The sequence below is a fragment of the Malaclemys terrapin genome, chromosome 18 (assembly GCF_027887155.1).
Source record: "Malaclemys terrapin pileata isolate rMalTer1 chromosome 18, rMalTer1.hap1, whole genome shotgun sequence".
NCBI lineage: Eukaryota > Metazoa > Chordata > Testudines > Emydidae > Malaclemys > Malaclemys terrapin.
In genome coordinates this window covers 22811890-22829624 of record NC_071522.1, presented here as the reverse complement: position 1 = coordinate 22829624, position 17735 = coordinate 22811890, and the positions used below count along the sequence as shown (strand labels likewise).

Sequence of the window (17735 nt, the reverse complement as noted above, 5' to 3'; positions counted from 1 at the left end):
CAGCCCTTATCTGGGGAGCTGACTGACTGATCCCTGCAGTGGGATGTAAGAGGGTTTTAGTGGGGGATTTTTCCCCATTGCTCATTCTCTCCATTCCATTTCAGAACCAAATAATAGTCTGATTCCCATTGTGGCTGGAGTTATCACTGCAGCTGTCCTGATTGGTGTTATAATCGGAGTATTCTTCTGGAAAAAGCAATGCCCAGGTAAAGTGGCTGGGTTGGGGGCATTCCCTGGACTTGCCGGGCCCTGCACACCCACCTAAGTCCAACAGCAATACAGGAGCCACTGTCAGTATGTGTGACTGTCCCACTGCGGGACTGAGCTAATGACCCCCATAGGAGCTGCTGGACGGCCAGACCCAGAACCTGGGTGCGGGTTACAGTTTATATGAGGCTCGGTTTTCCAGTGAGCCCAGCAGCCAGTGGGCTGAGATCTTTGGAAACTGTCTCGTGTCTTTCTCTCCTGCCGATCGTGAGCGCCTGGGACCTTGAGTCCATTACTGAGCGCCAGGGGTCTATGCTGGGCCCTGTTTCTGAGTTGTGGACACAGATCGGAATCGGTTCCTACCTCGGGACCTGCATTCACTGAAATTTGCCTTCTCTCTGCAGGGAGGAAGGGAGACGGCTACGCTGTAGCTCAGGGTAAGTGACAAGAGACCCATCGCCTCTTTTCAAGTGACCATCTCTGAACAGCCATCAGTGTTTGCTTTTGGATTTTAGCCTGGAGCCACTGACAGGAGATCCTCGCTCCCACTCATAGACCTTGTGTACAATGAGGCTTTTCGGGAAATCTCCAACTATTGCTCTAGTACCATAGAATCCTAGAACTGGAAGGGACCTCGAGAGGACATCTAGTCCAGTTCCCTGCACTCATGGCAGGACTAGATATTATCTAGACCAGGGATCTCAAACTCAAATGACCACGAGGGCCACATGAGGACTAGTGCATTGGCCTGAGGGCTGCATCACTGACACCCCTCCCCTGCTGCCCCCAGCCCTGCCCCAACTCTGCCCCTTCTATTAGGCCCCGCCCCTTCCCTGCCCCCATTCCAACCCCTTTCCTTGAAATCCCCACCCTAACTCCACCCCCTCCCTGCTCCCAGGGGGTGCAGGAGGGGTGCGGGGTGTGGCCAGGGCTCAGGGCAGGGAGTTGGGGTGCAGGATGGGTGCAGGGTGCGGCAGGGGGCTCAGGGCAGGGAGTTGGGGTGCAGGAGGGGTTTGGGGTGCGGGCTCCGGCCCAGCGCCGCTTACCTAGAGCAGCTCCGGGGCCAGGACAGGCTCCCTGCCTGCCTGCCCTGGCCCAGCGCCACTCCGGGAAGCAGCCGGAACCACATGCCTGTGGCCCCTGGGGAAGGGGCCACAGGGCTCCGTGCACTGGCCTTGCTGCTCCTCCAGATACCTTCCCCAAAGCTCCCATTGGCCACGGTTCCCCGTTCCCGGCCAATGGGCGCTGCGGAGGGGCAGTGCCTGGAAGGGAGGGCAATGCACAGAGCCCTCTGACCCCACCCCCACTCCCTGCCGCCACAGGGACATAGTGCCAGCCGCTTCAGGGAGCGGCGCAGGGCTTGCGGTGCCATGGGGGCTATAGTTTGCCCACCCCTGGCCTGGAGGGGGTGGGGAGTGGGCCACGGGGAGCTTTGCAGGCTGCAGGAACTAGCCCCACAGGCCGCATGTTTTAAGACCTCTGATATAGACCATCCCTGACTAACCTGCTCTTAAAATCTCCAATGAGAGAGATTCTACAACCTCTCTAGGCAATTTATTCCAGTGCTTAACCACCCTGACAAGATTTTTTTCCCTAATGTCCAACCTAAACCTCCCTTGTTGCAATTTAAGCCCATTGCTTCTTGTCCTGTCCTCAGAAGTTGATGAATACAATTTTTCCCCTCCTCCTTGTAACAACCTTTTATGTACTTGAAAACTGTTATCATGTCCCCTCTCTGTCTTCTCTTCTGTGACTAAACAAACCCAATTCTTTCGATCTTTCCTCATAGGTCATGTTTTCTAGATCTTTAATCATTCGTATTGCTCTCCCGTGGACTTTCTCCAATTTGTCCACATCCTTCCTGGGCACAATACTCCAGTTCAGGCCTAATCAGCACAGAGTAGAGAGGAAGAATTACTCCTTGTGTCTTGCTTACAACACTCGGGCTAATCATCCCAGAATGATGTTGCCTTTTTTTGCAACTGTGTTACACGGTTGACTCATATTTAGCTTGTGATCCACTATGACCCCAGATTCCTTTCTGTGGTACTTCTTCCTAGGCGTCATTTCCCAATTTTGATGTGTGCAATTGATGGTTTCTTCCTAAGTGGGGTAATTTACATTTGTCCATATTGAATTTCATCCTATTAACTTCAGACTGTTTATCCAGTTTGTTCAGATCATTTTGAATTTTAATCCTGTCCTCCAAAGCATTTGCAACCCCTTCCTGCTTAGTATCGCCACAATCTTAATAAGTGTACTCTCTATGCCATTATCTAAACCCTTGATGAAGCCATTGAACAGAACCAGACCCAGAACTGATCCCTGAGGGTATGTCTACATTACGAGAATAGTTCGATTTTACTTAAAGCGAATTTGTGGAACCGATATTACAAAGTCAAACTTGTGTATCCACACTAAGGACAGTAATTCGACTTTGTGAGTCCACACTAACGGGGCAAGCGTCAACATTGGAAGCGGTGCACTGTGGGCAACTATCCCACAGTTCCCGCAGTCCCCGCTGCCCATTGGAATTCTGGGTCGAGCCCCCAATACCTGCTGGGGCAAAAAATGTGTCAAGGGTGGTTTTGGGTAACTGTCGTCATTCAACCGTCACTCCCGCCCTCCCTCCCTGAAAGCGCCAGCGGGCAATCAGTTCGCGCACTTTTCTGGTGATTGACAGCGTGGACGCCACAGCACTGCGAGCATGGAGCCCGCTGCGATCATCGCTGCAGTTATGGCCGTTGTCAACACCTCGCACCTTATCATCCACCTTTTTCAAAGGCAGATGCTGAGAAATCGGGCGAGGAGGCTACGGCAGCGCAGTGAGGACATTAAGTCTGAGAGGGGCACAGACCTCTCGCAAAGCACGGGACCCCGAGCCGTGAACATCATGGTGGCAATGGGTCATGTTGATGGTGTGGAACGGCGATTCTGGGCCCGGGAAACAAGCACAGACTGGTGGGACCGCATAGTGCTGCAAGTCTGGGATGAATCACAGTGGCTGCGAAACTTTCGGATGCGTAAGGGAACTTTCCTGGAACTTTGTGAGTTGCTGTCCCCTGCCCTGAAACGCAAGGACACCCGGATGCGAGCAGCCCTGACTGTCCAGAAGCGAGTGGCCATAGCCCTCTGGAAGCTTGCAACGCCAGACAGCTACCGGTCAGTCGCGAATCACTTTGGAGTGGGTAAATCTACCGTGGGGGTTGCTGTGATGCAAGTAGCCAATGCAATCGTTGAGCTACTGCTTTCAAAGGTAGTGACCATGGGAAACGTGCAGGTGATCATAGATGGCTTTGCTGCGATGGGATTCCCAAACTGCGGTGGGGCTATAGATGGAACTCACATCCCTATCCTGGGACCGGCTCACCAGGCCAGCCAGTACATTAACCGAAAGGGCTACTTTTCAATGGTGCTGCAAGCACTGGTGGACCATAGGGGACGTTTTACCAACATCAATGTCGGATGGCCGGGCAAGGTTCATGATGCTCGCGTTTTCAGGAACTCTGGTCTGTTTAGACGGCTGCAGGAAGGTATTTACTTCCCTGACCACAAAATAACTGTTGGGGATGTGGAGATGCCTATAGTGATCCTCGGGGACCCAGCCTACCCATTAATGCCATGGCTCATGAAGCCCTATACAGGCGCCCTGGACAGTGAAAAAGAACTCTTCAACTACCGGCTGAGCAAGTGCAGAATGGTGGTGGAGTGTGCTTTTGGACGTCTGAAGGGGAGATGGAGAAGCTTACTGACTCGCTCTGATCTCAGCGAAACCAATATCCCCATTGTTATTGCAGCTTGCTGTGTGCTCCACAATCTCTGTGAGAGCAAGGGGGAGACGTTTATGGTGGGGTGGGAGGTTGAGGCAAATCACCTGGCTGCTGATTACGCCCAGCCAGACAGCTGGGTGATTAGAAGAGCCCAGCAGGACGCGCTGTGCATCTGGGAGGCTTTGAAAGCTAGGTTCCACAGTGAGCAGGGTAACCTGTGACTATTAAGTTTGTTTAAACAGAAGCTGCACCTGCCCCCGTTTCTTTACCCACTTAATGTTGAAGTTTTTTTGTTCCTCAGTTTCTTTGATAGTGTATGGCCTAATCTCTCACTGTGGTCTGTGCAGTATGTAGATAGCAATGATATCTGTCTGTATTTGTGCAAGTTTCTTCATGAGGTTGATAGATTTCCATTCCATACGGCTAAATGCAGTGCCTTGCATGGTGTCAAGTATCAGAGGGGTAGCCGTGTTAGTCTGAATCTGTAAAAAGCAACAGAGGGTACCGTGGCACCTTTAAGACTAACAGATGTATTGGAGCATAAGCTTTCGTGGGTAAGAACCTCGCTTCTTCAGATGCAAGTAATGGACCCCCATGTCTGTACCCTGGTAAAGGTGACTGTCCTGTCCAATTACCAACCCCCTTCCCTCCCTTCAAACACACTCTCCTCTAAAAAGCAACAGAGGGTCCTGTGGCATCTTTAAGACTAACAGAAGTATTGGGAGCATAAGCTTTCGTGGGTAAGAACCTCGCTTCTTCAGATGCAAGTAATGGACCCCCATGTCTGTACCCTGGTAAAGGTGACTGTCCTCTCCAATTACCAACCCCCTTCCCTCCCTTCAAACACACTCTCCTCTAAAAAGCAACAGAGGGTCCTGTGGCATCTTTAAGACTAACAGAAGTATTGGGAGCATAAGCTTTCGTGGGTAAGACTTGGAGTCTTCAGGACCAGACTCCAAAGAGAAACTGCAGAGCTCCAGTTCATTTGCAAATTTGACACCATCAGATCGGGATGAAACAAAGACTGTGAATGGCTATCCAACTACAGAAGCAGTTTCTCCTCCCTTGGTGTTCACACCTCAACTGCTAGCAGAGCACCTCACCCTCCCTGATTGAATTAACCTCGTTATCTCCATACTGATTCATACCTGCCTCTGGAGATTTCCATTACTTGCATCTGAAGAAGTGAGGTTCTTACCCACGAAAGCTTATGCTCCCAATACTTCTGTTAGTCTTAAAGGTGCCACAGGACCCTCTGTTGCTTTTTACAGATTCAGACTAACACGGCTACCCCTCTGATACTCTCCTCTAAAAGAACATGATGGAAACAGTAATTAACAGAAACGTATTTTTTATTAAGAACTACACAGTTAGGGGATGAAACTGGGACAGGGGCTTGGGTGAGGTGCTTCTGGAATGAAGGAAAGGACTTATAAAATCTTTGGGAATGAGAGCCTTCTGTTACTTGAGCAGTCTGCAGGGGTGGAGTGACTGTTTTCACGGCCCCTGCCGCCCCTCCTTCTTGGGACTTTGGGTGAGGGGGGGATGGGACTTTGTGGCGGGGGAGGGCGGTTAGAGAGAGAATGCAGCGGGGCTCTGTCCTCCTGCCTCCGGTCCTGCAGAACATCTACAAGGCGCCGGAGCGTTTGCTCCCTCATTAGTCCAAGCAGCGTTTGAGTTGCCTGCTGGTCTTCCTGCCGCCACCTGTCCTCCCATTCGCTGTGTGATCACTGGTATCGTGACATGTTCTCCCTCCGCTGGGTCTGCTGTGCCGCCTCGGCTTGGGAGCAGCCCATAAGTTCTGAGAACATCTCGTCCCGTATCCTTCTCTTTCGTCGCCTGATCTGCGCCAGCCTCTGGGAGGGGGATGCCGGGGTAGCTCGGGAGACACTCGCAGCTGTGGGATGGGAAAAGGGAGTGAATTCCTCAGAAAGATACAATTTTGCGAACAATGAATATAGTCTTTCTCTGTGAACAAGACCATGCGCACAGCACCTATCACATGCACACTCAGTACAAGGTCGAATTTTCGGCCTTCCCATTGAGTGCCTGGGGTCTTGCTGTACAGATCACACAAGCGGGGCCGGACAACGGAATTCGGCTAGCAGGCAGACATGGTAAGCCGTAGACTTTTGGCTGCTTAAAGCTTAATTTATAGCATTGCCCTCCTTTCACGTTCCAAGCAATGCTCCTAGCCTTGGCCAGTTCCTGCTGCCGGCAACCCGGCCAGCATGAACTCTGCCCCTGTCCCACCCCCCTCGCGGCTGTCCCTGGGAAAGATCCCTCCATGCTGCCCCTGTCACGCCTCCACCGCATGGCTGTAAACCGCCGGTTACAGTTATGTAAAGGAACAGACAATCAGTCCCAGTACTAACATTCCCCTAATTCAAAGCAGGTCACCATGAGTGATATCACTCTGATGAGGATTTCGGGCTCAGACCGCATGCTGCATGAATGCCAGCAAGCACCAGGGCCGTATGCCGCCATGCTTTGCGAGGCAATGATCCCGGAGTACCTGCTGCTAGCCTGGCGCGGAAAAGTTTCCTACCATGGAGGACGCAATAAGGCCGCTCTCCCCAGGAACCTGATGCAAAGGCTTTCACAATACCTCCAGGAGACCTTCGTGGAGATGTCCCAGGAGGATTTCTGCTCTATCCCCGGACATATTGACAGAATTTTCCAGTAGTTGCACTGGCAAGGACTAGAAACTAAAGCGCCTAGGGCAAACTAATCATGAAAAACCCATTGTTAAGATACCATTCCTATTCTGTTCAAAATAAATGTTTAAAACACTTACCTACTGATGTTTCCCCTGATTCACGGTCTGGGTTACCACCTTGGGAGGGTTGGTAGGGGATCTCCATGAGGGTGATTTCCCCTGGCTGTCGGGGAAATCAGCGTTGAAAGCGCTGTCAACTGCCTCATCCTCCACATCTCCTTCCTCATCTTCCCCGTCCGCGAACATCTCCGAGGAAGCGGCCGTCGACAATACCCCATCGTCAGAGTCCACAGACAGTGGTGGGGTAGTGGTGGCGGCCGCACCTAGAATGGAATGCAGTGCCTCGTAGAAACGGCATGTGTGGGGCTGGGATCCAGAGCGTCCATTTGACTCTTTGGTCTTCTGGTACCCTTGTCGCAGCTCCTTAATTTTCACGCGGCACTGTGTTGCATCCCGGCTGTATCCTCTCTCCGTCATGGCTTTGGAGATCTTCTCGTAGATCTTGGCATTCCGTTTTTTCGATCGCAGCTCCGAAAGCACGGACTCATCGCCCCACACAGCGATCAGATCCAAGACTTCCCGATCAGTCCATGCTGGGGCCCTCTTTCTATTCTGAGATTGCATGGTCACCTCTGCTGGAGAGCTCTGCATCGTTGCCAGTGCTGCTGAGCTTGCCACGATGTCCAAACAGGAAATGAGATTCAAACTGGCCAGACAGGAAAAGGAATTCAGATTTTCCTGGGGCTTTTCCTGTGTGGCTGGTCAGAGCATCCGAGCTCGGACTGCTGTCCAGAGCGTCAACAGAGTGGTGCACTGTGGGATAGCTCCCAGAGCTATTAGCGTCGAATTACATACACACCTACCCTAATTCGACATGGCCATGTCAAATTTAGCGCTATTCCCCTCATCGGGGAGGAGTACAGAAATCGATTTAAAGAGACCTCTATGTCGAAATAAATAGCTTCGTTGTGTGCACGGGTGCAGGGTTAATTCGAGTTAACGCTGCTAAATACAACATAACCTCCTAGTGTAGACCAGGCCTGAGGGACCCCACTTGTCATGCCCTTCCAACATGACTGTGAACTATTGATAACTATTCTCTGGGAACAGTTTTCCAACCAGTTCTGCACCCACTTTATAGTAGCACCATCTAGGCTATATTTCCCTAGTTTGTTAATGAGAAGGTCCTATGAGACATTATCAAAAGCCTTACTAAAATCAAGTTATACCACATCTACCATTTCCTCCCATACACAAGGCTTGTTACCCTATCAAAGAAAGCTATCAGGTTGGTTTTACACAATTTGTTCTTGACAAATCCAAGCTGACTGTTACTATCACGTTATTATCTTCTAGGTGTTTGCAAATTGATTGCTTCATTATTTGCCCCATTATCTTTCTGGGTACTGAAGTTAAACTGACTGGTCTGTAATTCTTCAGGTTGTGCCTAATCCCCTTTTTATAGATTGGCACTGTGTTTCCCCTCTTCCAGTCCTCTCTGCCATCTTCCATGACTTTTCAAAGATATTGGTTCAGATATCTGCTCTGTCAGTTCCTTGAGTATTCTAGGATGCCTTTCATCAGGCCTTGGTGACTTGAAGATATCTAACTTGTCTAAATCATTTTTAACTTGTTCTTTCCCTACGTTAGCCTCAGATTCTACCTCAATTTCACTGGTGTTCACTATGCTCGACGTCCAATCGCTATAAAACCTTATGGTGAAAATTGAAACAAAAAAGTCATTTAGCCCTTTCCCCATTTTCACATAGAATCATAGAATCTCAGGGTTGGAAGGGACCTCAGGAGGTCATCTAGTCCCACCCCCTGCTCAAAGGAGGACCAACCCCAACTAAATCATCCCAGCCAGGGCTTTGTCAAGCCTGACCTTAAAAACCTCTAAGGAAGGAGATTCCACCACCTCCCTAGGTAACCCATTCCAGTGCTTCACCACCCTCCTAGTGAAAAAGTTGTTCCTAATATCCAACCTAAACCTCCCCCTCTGCAACTTGAGACCATTACTCCTTGTTCTGTCATCTTCTACCACTGAGAACCATGTAGGTCCATCCTCTTTGGAACCCCCTTTCAGATAGTTGAAAGCAGCTATCAAATCCCCCCTCATTCTTCTCTTCTGCAGGCTAAACAATCCCAGTTCCCTCAGCCTCTCCTTATAAGTCATGTGTTCCAGCCCCCTAATCATTTTTGTTGCCCTCCGCTGGACTCTTTCCAATTTACCCACATCCTTCTTGTAGTGTGGGGCCCAAAACTGGACACAATACTCTAAATGTGGCCTCACCAGTGCCGAATAGAAGGGAATGATCACGTCCCTCGATCTGCGGGAAATGCCCCTACTTCTACAGCCCAAAATGCCATTAGCCTTCTTGGAAACAAGGGCACACTGTTGACTCATATTCAGCTTTTTGTCCACTGTAACCCCTAGGTCCTTTTCTGCAGAACTGCTGCTTAGCCAGTCGATCCCTAGTCTGTAGCAGTGCATGGGATTCTTCCGTCCTAAGTGCAAGACTCTGCACTTGTCCTTGTTGAACCTCATCATATTTCTTTTGGCCCAATCCTCTAATTTGTCTAGGTCCCTCTGTATCCTATCCCTACCCTCCAGCGTATCAACCTCTCCTCCCATGTTCTGTTATTGTCTTTCTTTCCTCATTGACTAATGGGCTTACCCTATCCTTGGTCTTCCTCTTGCTGCTAATGTATTTGTAGAATGTTTTGTTGTTACCCTTTATGTCTCTAGCTAGTTTGATCTCGTTTTGTACCTTGACCTTTCTGATTTTGCCCCTACATACTTGCATTATTTGTTTACAGTTATCCTTTGTAATTTGACCTAGTTTCCACTTTGTGTAGGACTCTCTTTTGATTTTTAGATCATTGAAGATCTCCTGGTTTAAGCCAGTGTGGTCTCTTGCCAACCTTCATTGCTTTCCTGTGCAGTGGGATAGTTTGCACCTGTGCGCTTGATAATGTCTCTTTGAGAACTTTCCAACTCTTCTGAACTGTTTTTCCCCTTAGACTTGCTTCCCATGGGATCTTACCTAGCAACTCCCTGAGTTTGCTAAAGTCTGTCTTCTTGAAATCCATTATTTTATTGTGTTGTTTTCCCTCCTACCATTCTTTAGAATCATGAATTCTGTCATTTCATGATCACTTTCACCCAAGCTGCCTTCCACTTTCAAATTCTCAACCAGTTCCTCCCTATTTGTCAAAGTTAAATCTAGAACAGCCTCTCCCCTAGTAGCTTTCTCCACCTTCTGAAAGAAAAAATGTCTCCAATACATTCCAAGAACTTGTTGGATAATCTGCCCTGCTTTGTTATTTTCCCAGCAGAGGTCGTCTTCAGTAGTGTAGAGTGGCTGTAGACACATGTTCTGTAACCTTGCTCAGAGGAAGTCTAGATGATGCAGTGGTTAAAAACACCTGAACCCCATCTCCTCAATTGCTCCACCTTTGCTATCACTGGTGGAATTGCATTGCTTGCGGGGATGGGTCCCAATTTTTCTAGTGCAGAGAAGGCAATGGTCAGGAATGTATACGGTGGTGTTGGGCAGAATTATTATCCCCCTAGAGCTGTGCTGAGTGTGACCCTGAAGGTGTCTGACCTGCTTTTAATGTTACACTTCTTTTGACTTACCTGAAAGTTGGTTTGGTGCTTGTGAAGTCTGGGCCTGATCCAAAGCCTGTTGAAGCCAATGGGCGTCTTTCCATTGACGTCAGATCGGCACCAAGCTGTCACCTCAAGGACCACGAGTTCAAATCCCCTCCTCAGTTGTCTCCTGCAATTAGCTTTAGGGACAAGACCAAGACTAAAACTATGGGAAATATTTACATAAATGATGGACTGTCTCAGAGGCCATCTAAGGCCTGGCACCAAGAGTCAGTATAAAATGCGTAGATCTGCCGGGCCCTGCTAGGGTGTAGCCGTCCAGCTCTCTCTTTACCCTCTCAGGGGTGTCTCCAGCGGGTAACTGAGGGGGTTTGAGAAGTGCCAACACAACCTCCTCGGAGCACCCCCCTTCCTCCTACAGTTGGCCCTGAGTCGTGCCTCCCTCGCTCCTCCTCGTTACTCCAGAACAACGGAAATTCACAGGCAAGAACTTTGTTAACGTGGAGTTAAGGTTGCAGGTCCTCAGCCCTGCCCTGGGCTCCCTGTGTCCTGAGAGTGTTGAATTCCCAGAAGTCAAAGGTTGGCAAACCAGGATATGCCGAGGTAGAATGATGCTTCCCACGCAACTCGAACTCTGCCCCAGTGGGTCTGGGAATAGGAACAGGGAATAGACCAGCACCAGGCCAAACCAAACTCACCCTTGTCTGTGTGCCCAGCACCACCCCAAATCAGCGTTCCTCTTCATACCATCCACACTGTTCTGTGCAGCGCCATTGATTAAGGCGGGAATTGCTGTCGATTGGCAGGGTGTGAGGGTGAAGTCTGTGGTCTGCTTGAAGGACCCATTTGGGCACAGACCGAAGGGGGCAGAGTTGAAGTTGTTTGGCCTGAGTATCCATAGCCCAGCATTTCTTAGTTTGCTAGCCTTTAACTGTTGAGTGTTCAGTGCTTCCATTCTGAAGAGACAGGAAAAGCACAAGTCAGTGCTGACCCCGTACAATGGTAACGTTTTTTGCATGTGAATAGTGGAAATCCAGGGCAGCTGCATTGTAGACTGATCTGTGCACCAACCACCTCACTGCTAGGGAAGAGTAAGGTGATGACTGTTCCCTTTGGATAAGAGTCCCCCGTATCTACTAACTACGCTGAAGCCCTGCCTTGTGAGAGATGCTAATATACTCTCTCTTCTCCTCCTCCTCTGCGCAGCAAGTGACCAAGGATCTAGTGGCTCTGACAGATCTGCCAAGGGTAAGTGAGGGGGGCTCTAGCCTGGGGGTTCACTGCTCTCACTGAGGCCTCTGGAGAGAGACACCTAGTCCAAATCATTGGACCCTGAGTCTCACTGGCCCGTCCCCTCTAGCAAACCAGCCCCACGGAGCAGAACAGGGGAGTTCTGGATCTCTTATTTCCCTTTTATTCACACAGGTTTGCAGCCAAATCCCCCTTGTTTTCTCTGCGATGAATTTAGGTGTGAAAGACTCTAGTGAGAGGGGTTTCTTTGTGGCTGCTGATAGAGCATTGGGTGAGATTTGTAATGATAAATCCAGCTGCTTCAGAGAACAGTCTCCAGTGAACCTGCAGGAGGAAGCAGGAGGGACAGAGCCCAGCACCTGAGGCTCCAGGAGCACAGATCTCTGACACTGGAGCTAAAAGCTTTGTCGGCGGGGTTAGAGATTTTGTCCACTAAATATGGAGCCACTAGGGTGACCATCTATTATGGCAGGTTCCCTTTAATAGACGTTGCCTGTGTTTAACTTCTGCAGCTTAACAGAGCCTGTTGGAGTCTGTACCACAACCTGAGGGGAGCCCAGAGAGGAAGATGGATGAGCTCTGCTCTGTCTCCCTACAAGAACCAATCAACCTCTCCCAGCTTTTCTCTGGCACTTGGAGTGTCCCATGTGGGATTTCTGGCCTCATTTATCTGCTCACTGAACCACGTTTTACCTTTTAGATGTAATAGTTTTCTGTAATAATGTTTTATTTGCACAAAATAATTTCCAAAATGTTAATGGATAAAAACTCTTTTAGTAAGAGTTTAGTATTTGCTAGCATTTAGTGTGTGCACTCAATGCTCTACGCTGCGCAGTGCTGTTTGCACACTCTGTACGGTATGCTAGATATGTGAGCAGTAACTGCTTGTGTGTATATGGTGGGGGACCTATTTTTTTTCTGTAGAATTTCATGATTGTAACATGGTAAATGGCCTGGTCTACTCACAGCTGGTAGCACTGTTGCTATCATCAGCGGAGGAAGTCTGCTGGACAGGAATAAGTGTCTGCATTTAGTTTATAAGTGCCTCTAATGGCCTGTTCACCATTTGTAGAGCCATAGAAATGCTGGGCTAGAAGGGACCTCAAGAGGTCACTGGCAAGACCAAGTAAACCAAGACCATCCCTTGTCACACCCCAATGGCCCTCTCCCTCAAGTCCCCTGGGAAGGCAGATCAGTATTGTATGTTGCTAACACTGGTGCAGTATTCTGGGAAGGGTTAAAGGTGTGAGTGAGTGGGGAATGGAAGGTTCCTTTGCAGGTTTCAGGAGGCCAAAGGAGGGAGAGAGAGACAAGGGAACGGGTTAACTTGACACTCCAGCTAGGCCTGGATAAGAGGTTGACTCCAGCCCAAGGTCACTGCACACAACAGATTCTCTGCTACCTGCCAAGAAAGAGGGGGGCCGAGCTTCCAACCCTGCCCTGCCATAAGAAAGGAGACTCGCAGAACAGAAACTGGAGGGGCTGTGAAAACGAGGGAGACAGTGAAGGTCAGCGAATGGGAGAACAGCCGTCTCCCATCCCCTGAAGCCGGAGTGTTTTGGGGAAGCTGAGGAAGCCACAGAAAACCGGTTCAGACTGGGGCAGAGAGCAAAAGCCCTCAGGAACACCTAGGGTAAAAACCCTCCCGAGAGCAGAAGCAAGTTGGAGATTTAGAGCGGACCCCGGACGACCTGTGCCCAGGGAAGAACTCCCGTCCACCCTTCCCCCCGGCCTTCTTCTTACATTACACCCAGACTTGGGTTGTGCGTGTGAGAGTATGGGTTAGGGCTCAGGCACGAACGTTTCCTTCCTTCCTTCCTCAGAGTGACGTGGGAAACACAGCACTCTCCGCTGTTATTTTCTTAATAAAACTTTAAACTTAGTTACTTGGTGTGCTCTCTTCATCTCCACCCCTAAAAATCCTGCTGCCTTAGACTGATCACCTAAGGTCTCTGGCAGCTTGGTAACACAAATCTGTCACACCCTGACAGATGTTTGTCCAGCCTGTTCTTAAAAACCTCCAATGATGGGGATTCCACATCCTCTCTAGGTAACCTATGTGACTAAGTGGGATATTTTCCTAATGTTGCGTATGTATACTGTGTGTGCCTTAGTTTCCCCCATGTGCTGCATGTCGAACCAAGGTGGGAGGAGGGGTGTCTATTGTTGCAGAGGACCAGGTGTGACCCAGTCTAGCAGCCTGGACCCTAGACCATAGCCTGGACACTGTAACTTAGCAACTGATGACCTGAAGGCCCATCCCAACTTGGAGCCAGCCAGTTATGGGCAGCAGAGAGAACAAAGAGCTGAAGAGAGAGAGTCACCTGGAGATCTGTTTGCCTGGGAAAGAAGACAGGATGGCGGCGGGGCCTTGGAGGGGATAGAGGAGGGACCACAGGAAGGAGGAGTCACTTCTGGGCTGGGAACAAGGAGCCGCCTGAGCCCACCTGGGTGGGGACAAGCCCAGCAGGATGGTGCTGAGAATTTCTTGCTCGAGGCCCCTGAGAACTTCCTGTGTTAGGTTCAGACGTACAAGAAGCCCTTCTGTTTTGCACCAGCTGGGAGTCGATGCAGTTCAGAGACGGGGGGGCTGCATTGCTTCTTTTGGGTGTGAAGCCTTCTCCAGGGGTCCAGTCCAAGTAGACTCACTGCGGCGAGGTCACAGCGAGGAAGGCATGCTGAAGGCTCAGACGTGTGGTACTGGGAGGTGGAGGAGCCTACGGCTTAAACCCCAAGCAGCAAGTATGGTCAATACATTAAAGAGCGGTTCCTCCCATGGGTTGTGGAAGCTGAGAGCGCATTTGCCTGGGGGTCTGTGGCAACCTGTTCCACAGATTAGCTATCCTCATAGAAAGTTTTTCTTAATGTCTAACCCAGGGGTGGGCAACCTTTTTGTCCCGAGGGCCACATCGAGGTTGCAAAATTGTATGGAGGGCAGGGTAGGGAGGGCTGTGCCTCCCCAATCAGCCTGGCTGCCCCCTCCCACTTCCCGCCCCCTGACTACCCCCCTCAGAATCCCCAACCCATCCAACACCCCCCGCTGCTTGTCCCCTGACTGCCCCCTCCAGCGACCCTCCCTGCCCCTAACCCCCTCCCCGGAACTCCCCCTACCCAACCCTCCCTGGCTGCCCCGCCCCTTATCCACACCCCTGCCCCCAGACAGACCCCCGAGACTCCACGCCTGCAGCATTTCTAAGTACACTCTCCACTAGAGCATCTAAATCATGACTGAAATGGTGAAAACTGTCAGAGCCAGGACCGACTCTTGTAGGACCCCACTAGCAATGTTTTCCCAGCATGAGAGTGAATCGTTGATAACTACGGAGAGTCTTTACAGTCATTTCATCTAGACCTGAGCCATAAACAATGTAGACCAACCTATGTGAGATATAGATGCAGCTGTGGGTTCCCATTCCTTCTGCTGCTGTCTCTGACCCGGGTATCCAGTACAGGAGGGGAGTTTGTACCTTTACTCTGGCTAAGCAGAATAACCCCTTCCCTCCTGTAGCATCCCCTGGGTGTGTGTGTGGTCCCTGTGGGGCTGCCCCAATTCCCCTTCCTCACCCTGCTCAGTGGAACAGATTCGGTTCCACTTGCCCCAACTGAAAAGGAGAGTGGTCCCGGAGTCGGTGCTTTGGAGGTGCAAGATGAGCCAATGCTTGTGTAGGATCTGCACAAAAACAATGCTAGGCACTCCTCCTGCTGGCTGTAGCTGCAGAGAAACAAGCCTGTCCTCCCAGAGCCAGGTTGGGACTAGAGGCTGTTCTACAAACACGGCACCCCTCACCCCAACTTTACCCCACCTGTTCCCCACTCCTTCAGTGACTTTACCCAGTGCAGGGGGATCATTTGCTGGGTTTTGCCAGCGTAACCCACAAAGAGTTTTAGGAAAGAATTGTTATTGATTAGAACAGGGGGCCGGGAGCCAGGATTCCTGGATTCTGTTCCCATTTCTGCTGCTTCCACAGAAAATCAGTCATTTTCCTCTCTTTGTGCCTTTATCCCCATCAATAAAATGGAGCCAACAATGCTCTAGAAGTGCTAGGGATTATTGTATTGCAGTTGCCAAGGTTAGGGCAGGCTGCAAAAGGGAGAGCAAAACTGGTGGTTAACACGGAGGTTAAACTCACCAACCTGTCATAAACTCTGCTTCTCATCCCCCATGCTGGTTATCGAGAAGCTGAAAAAAGAAATCACATTGTGTTTCAGTTTTCTGGCTCCCAATCAGCCCCTAGGTCCAGTACAGTGAAAGTTATTTAAAAACTCTGCTCGTTATACAAAATATTCTGGTAACCCCAAAGGGTCATTCACAGTGCCAGGTCAATATTAAGTTGGATCTTACCCAAAATACCACGCTGCCAGGCAATTCTTTAGTGTCTAAAATGATAGGTTTATTGTAAGGAAAAAAGACAAGAGTGTTAAATGATAAAGCGACTTCAAGGTCCATATATCAAGTTCTTAACAGTACTGGGGAATTCACTGGCTTGAAAGTCCCTCTGGATCACATCCACAGCTTGGATGGGTCATTCAATCCTTTGTTCAGAGCTTCGGCTTGTAGAAAAGTCACTCCAGAGATAAGGAGCAGGAATGACAAAATGGAGATGATGCAGCTGCCCTTTATATTCCTTTTCCAGGTGGCTTGTATTTCCTCTGTCCCAACTATAAACTAACAACACATGGGCATGGAAAAGCCTTAGGGCTTGTCTACACTGCCAAGTGAACGACAAAAGTTTTGGTGTTCACCGGTGCTTAAAAAAAACCTTTATAAAAGACGAACATTTTGCCGGTCAGCAGTAGGAATGCCACGTTGTCAGCAGGAGCCCGGTCCTGTCAACAACATGAACCCCACTCGTAGGGGGTGGAAATTTTTTGACGGCAAAAGTGCCAACAAAAAAAGTTCACACTGCCAAAGTTTTAGCGGCGGGGTTGTGTTGCTAAAAGCTGGGGAGTGTAGACAAAGCCTTAGAGTCCCCTGTCTATAGACATGGCCCTACAAGTCCTGCTGAGTCATAAGGCGTAGTCCCTGGCCTTTCAATGGGTTCATTGTACAGCTGATGACCCTTGATGGGCCATTGAAGAGGCCAGGCAGTGCTGATGCCAGACTGTGTGTTGGTGTCACTCAGAAACACAGCACAAGTCTGGAAACACAGCTATACCCTACGTATCTATAACTCGCACTACAAAGGTGATACAAACATATAAATACGATTATCATACTTGGCAAATCACAACATTTTCACAAATACCTCACATGGCATATCTAGCACAATTCATCACAATTGTATCATACTGGTATCAACAATATGATAAAGTGCCTCCCACATTCCACAGCATCACAGTGCCCCCCATCCACCTGGTTAGCTCTAAAGGAGGTAATCTCCTTATAGGTTTTGATGGACAGGCCTGGGTTCTTCTGGATCCTGCCTATAGCTCAGTGGGGTTTAACTTCCTTATTTTCTTCCCGTATGAATTTATTTGGCGGTGCCTCTGTTAGGTAAAAAGCAAGTCCTCACTCACCTCTCCAGCACCCGAGTTCGTGCGGAGTTGGTATGGGGCTCACAATCTGTCAGAGACCAGACACCAATTCGTTGATCAACGGGCTCACACTATCCTTAGCTTGAAAAGCTTCAGAGTAAGTGTGGCAAGTTTATTAGGGGTGAGCATCAATATTTATACACAGAAGTAAACAAAGTGATTAACAGATCATAATGGTCATGTATAATCAATCAAGATTCTACAGGATAAAACAGGTTAAAATGTAAATTCAGAAAGAGAAAAGGGGAGATGACTACTTAAGGGGAGGGGGGTGTCATGAGTAGTTCGCAGGTCAGAGCTTTGATTAAAAGTTCAGACAGAGACATCAAGTCTGGGTTAAGTTTAAGCTCATCAAAAGTTCAGACTCAACATTCCTCCATTTGTAGCTTTGGGATAACTATTTACCAAAAGCTACACCCCATTTTAAGGAGCCAAGGGCCGCTTGGCAATTTCAGCCTGGGCCAACTCGAAGAGAGTAAGGCCCTTGGCTGAAGTAGGAAAAGAATAAACTGACCCACATGAGTCTATGAGGGAGGGGACACACTGAATACAGCAACACAGTATTATAAGGATTACTATGGCCCCAACAATACCCACCAAGAGTTTTTTTAACCCACCCAAATCCAGGCAGCCAATT

The 17735-nt window shown here is 49.5% G+C and overlaps 1 protein-coding gene across 1 annotated transcript in view; it reads left to right on the top strand.

The window, feature by feature from the left end:
- The window catches only part of LOC128825538 (class I histocompatibility antigen, F10 alpha chain-like), a 34385-nt gene extending 20940 nt beyond the window's left edge, over nt 1-13445 (top strand). Inside the window, exons 5-8 of the mRNA XM_054008114.1 lie at nt 105-206; nt 612-644; nt 11519-11560; nt 12076-13445. Coding sequence (XP_053864089.1) covers nt 105-206; nt 612-644; nt 11519-11560; nt 12076-12080 — 182 coding nt within the window. The 3' untranslated portion in view covers nt 12081-13445. The remainder of the gene's footprint in view (nt 1-104; nt 207-611; nt 645-11518; nt 11561-12075) is intronic.
- The last annotated feature ends 4290 nt before the right edge of the window (nt 13446-17735 follow it).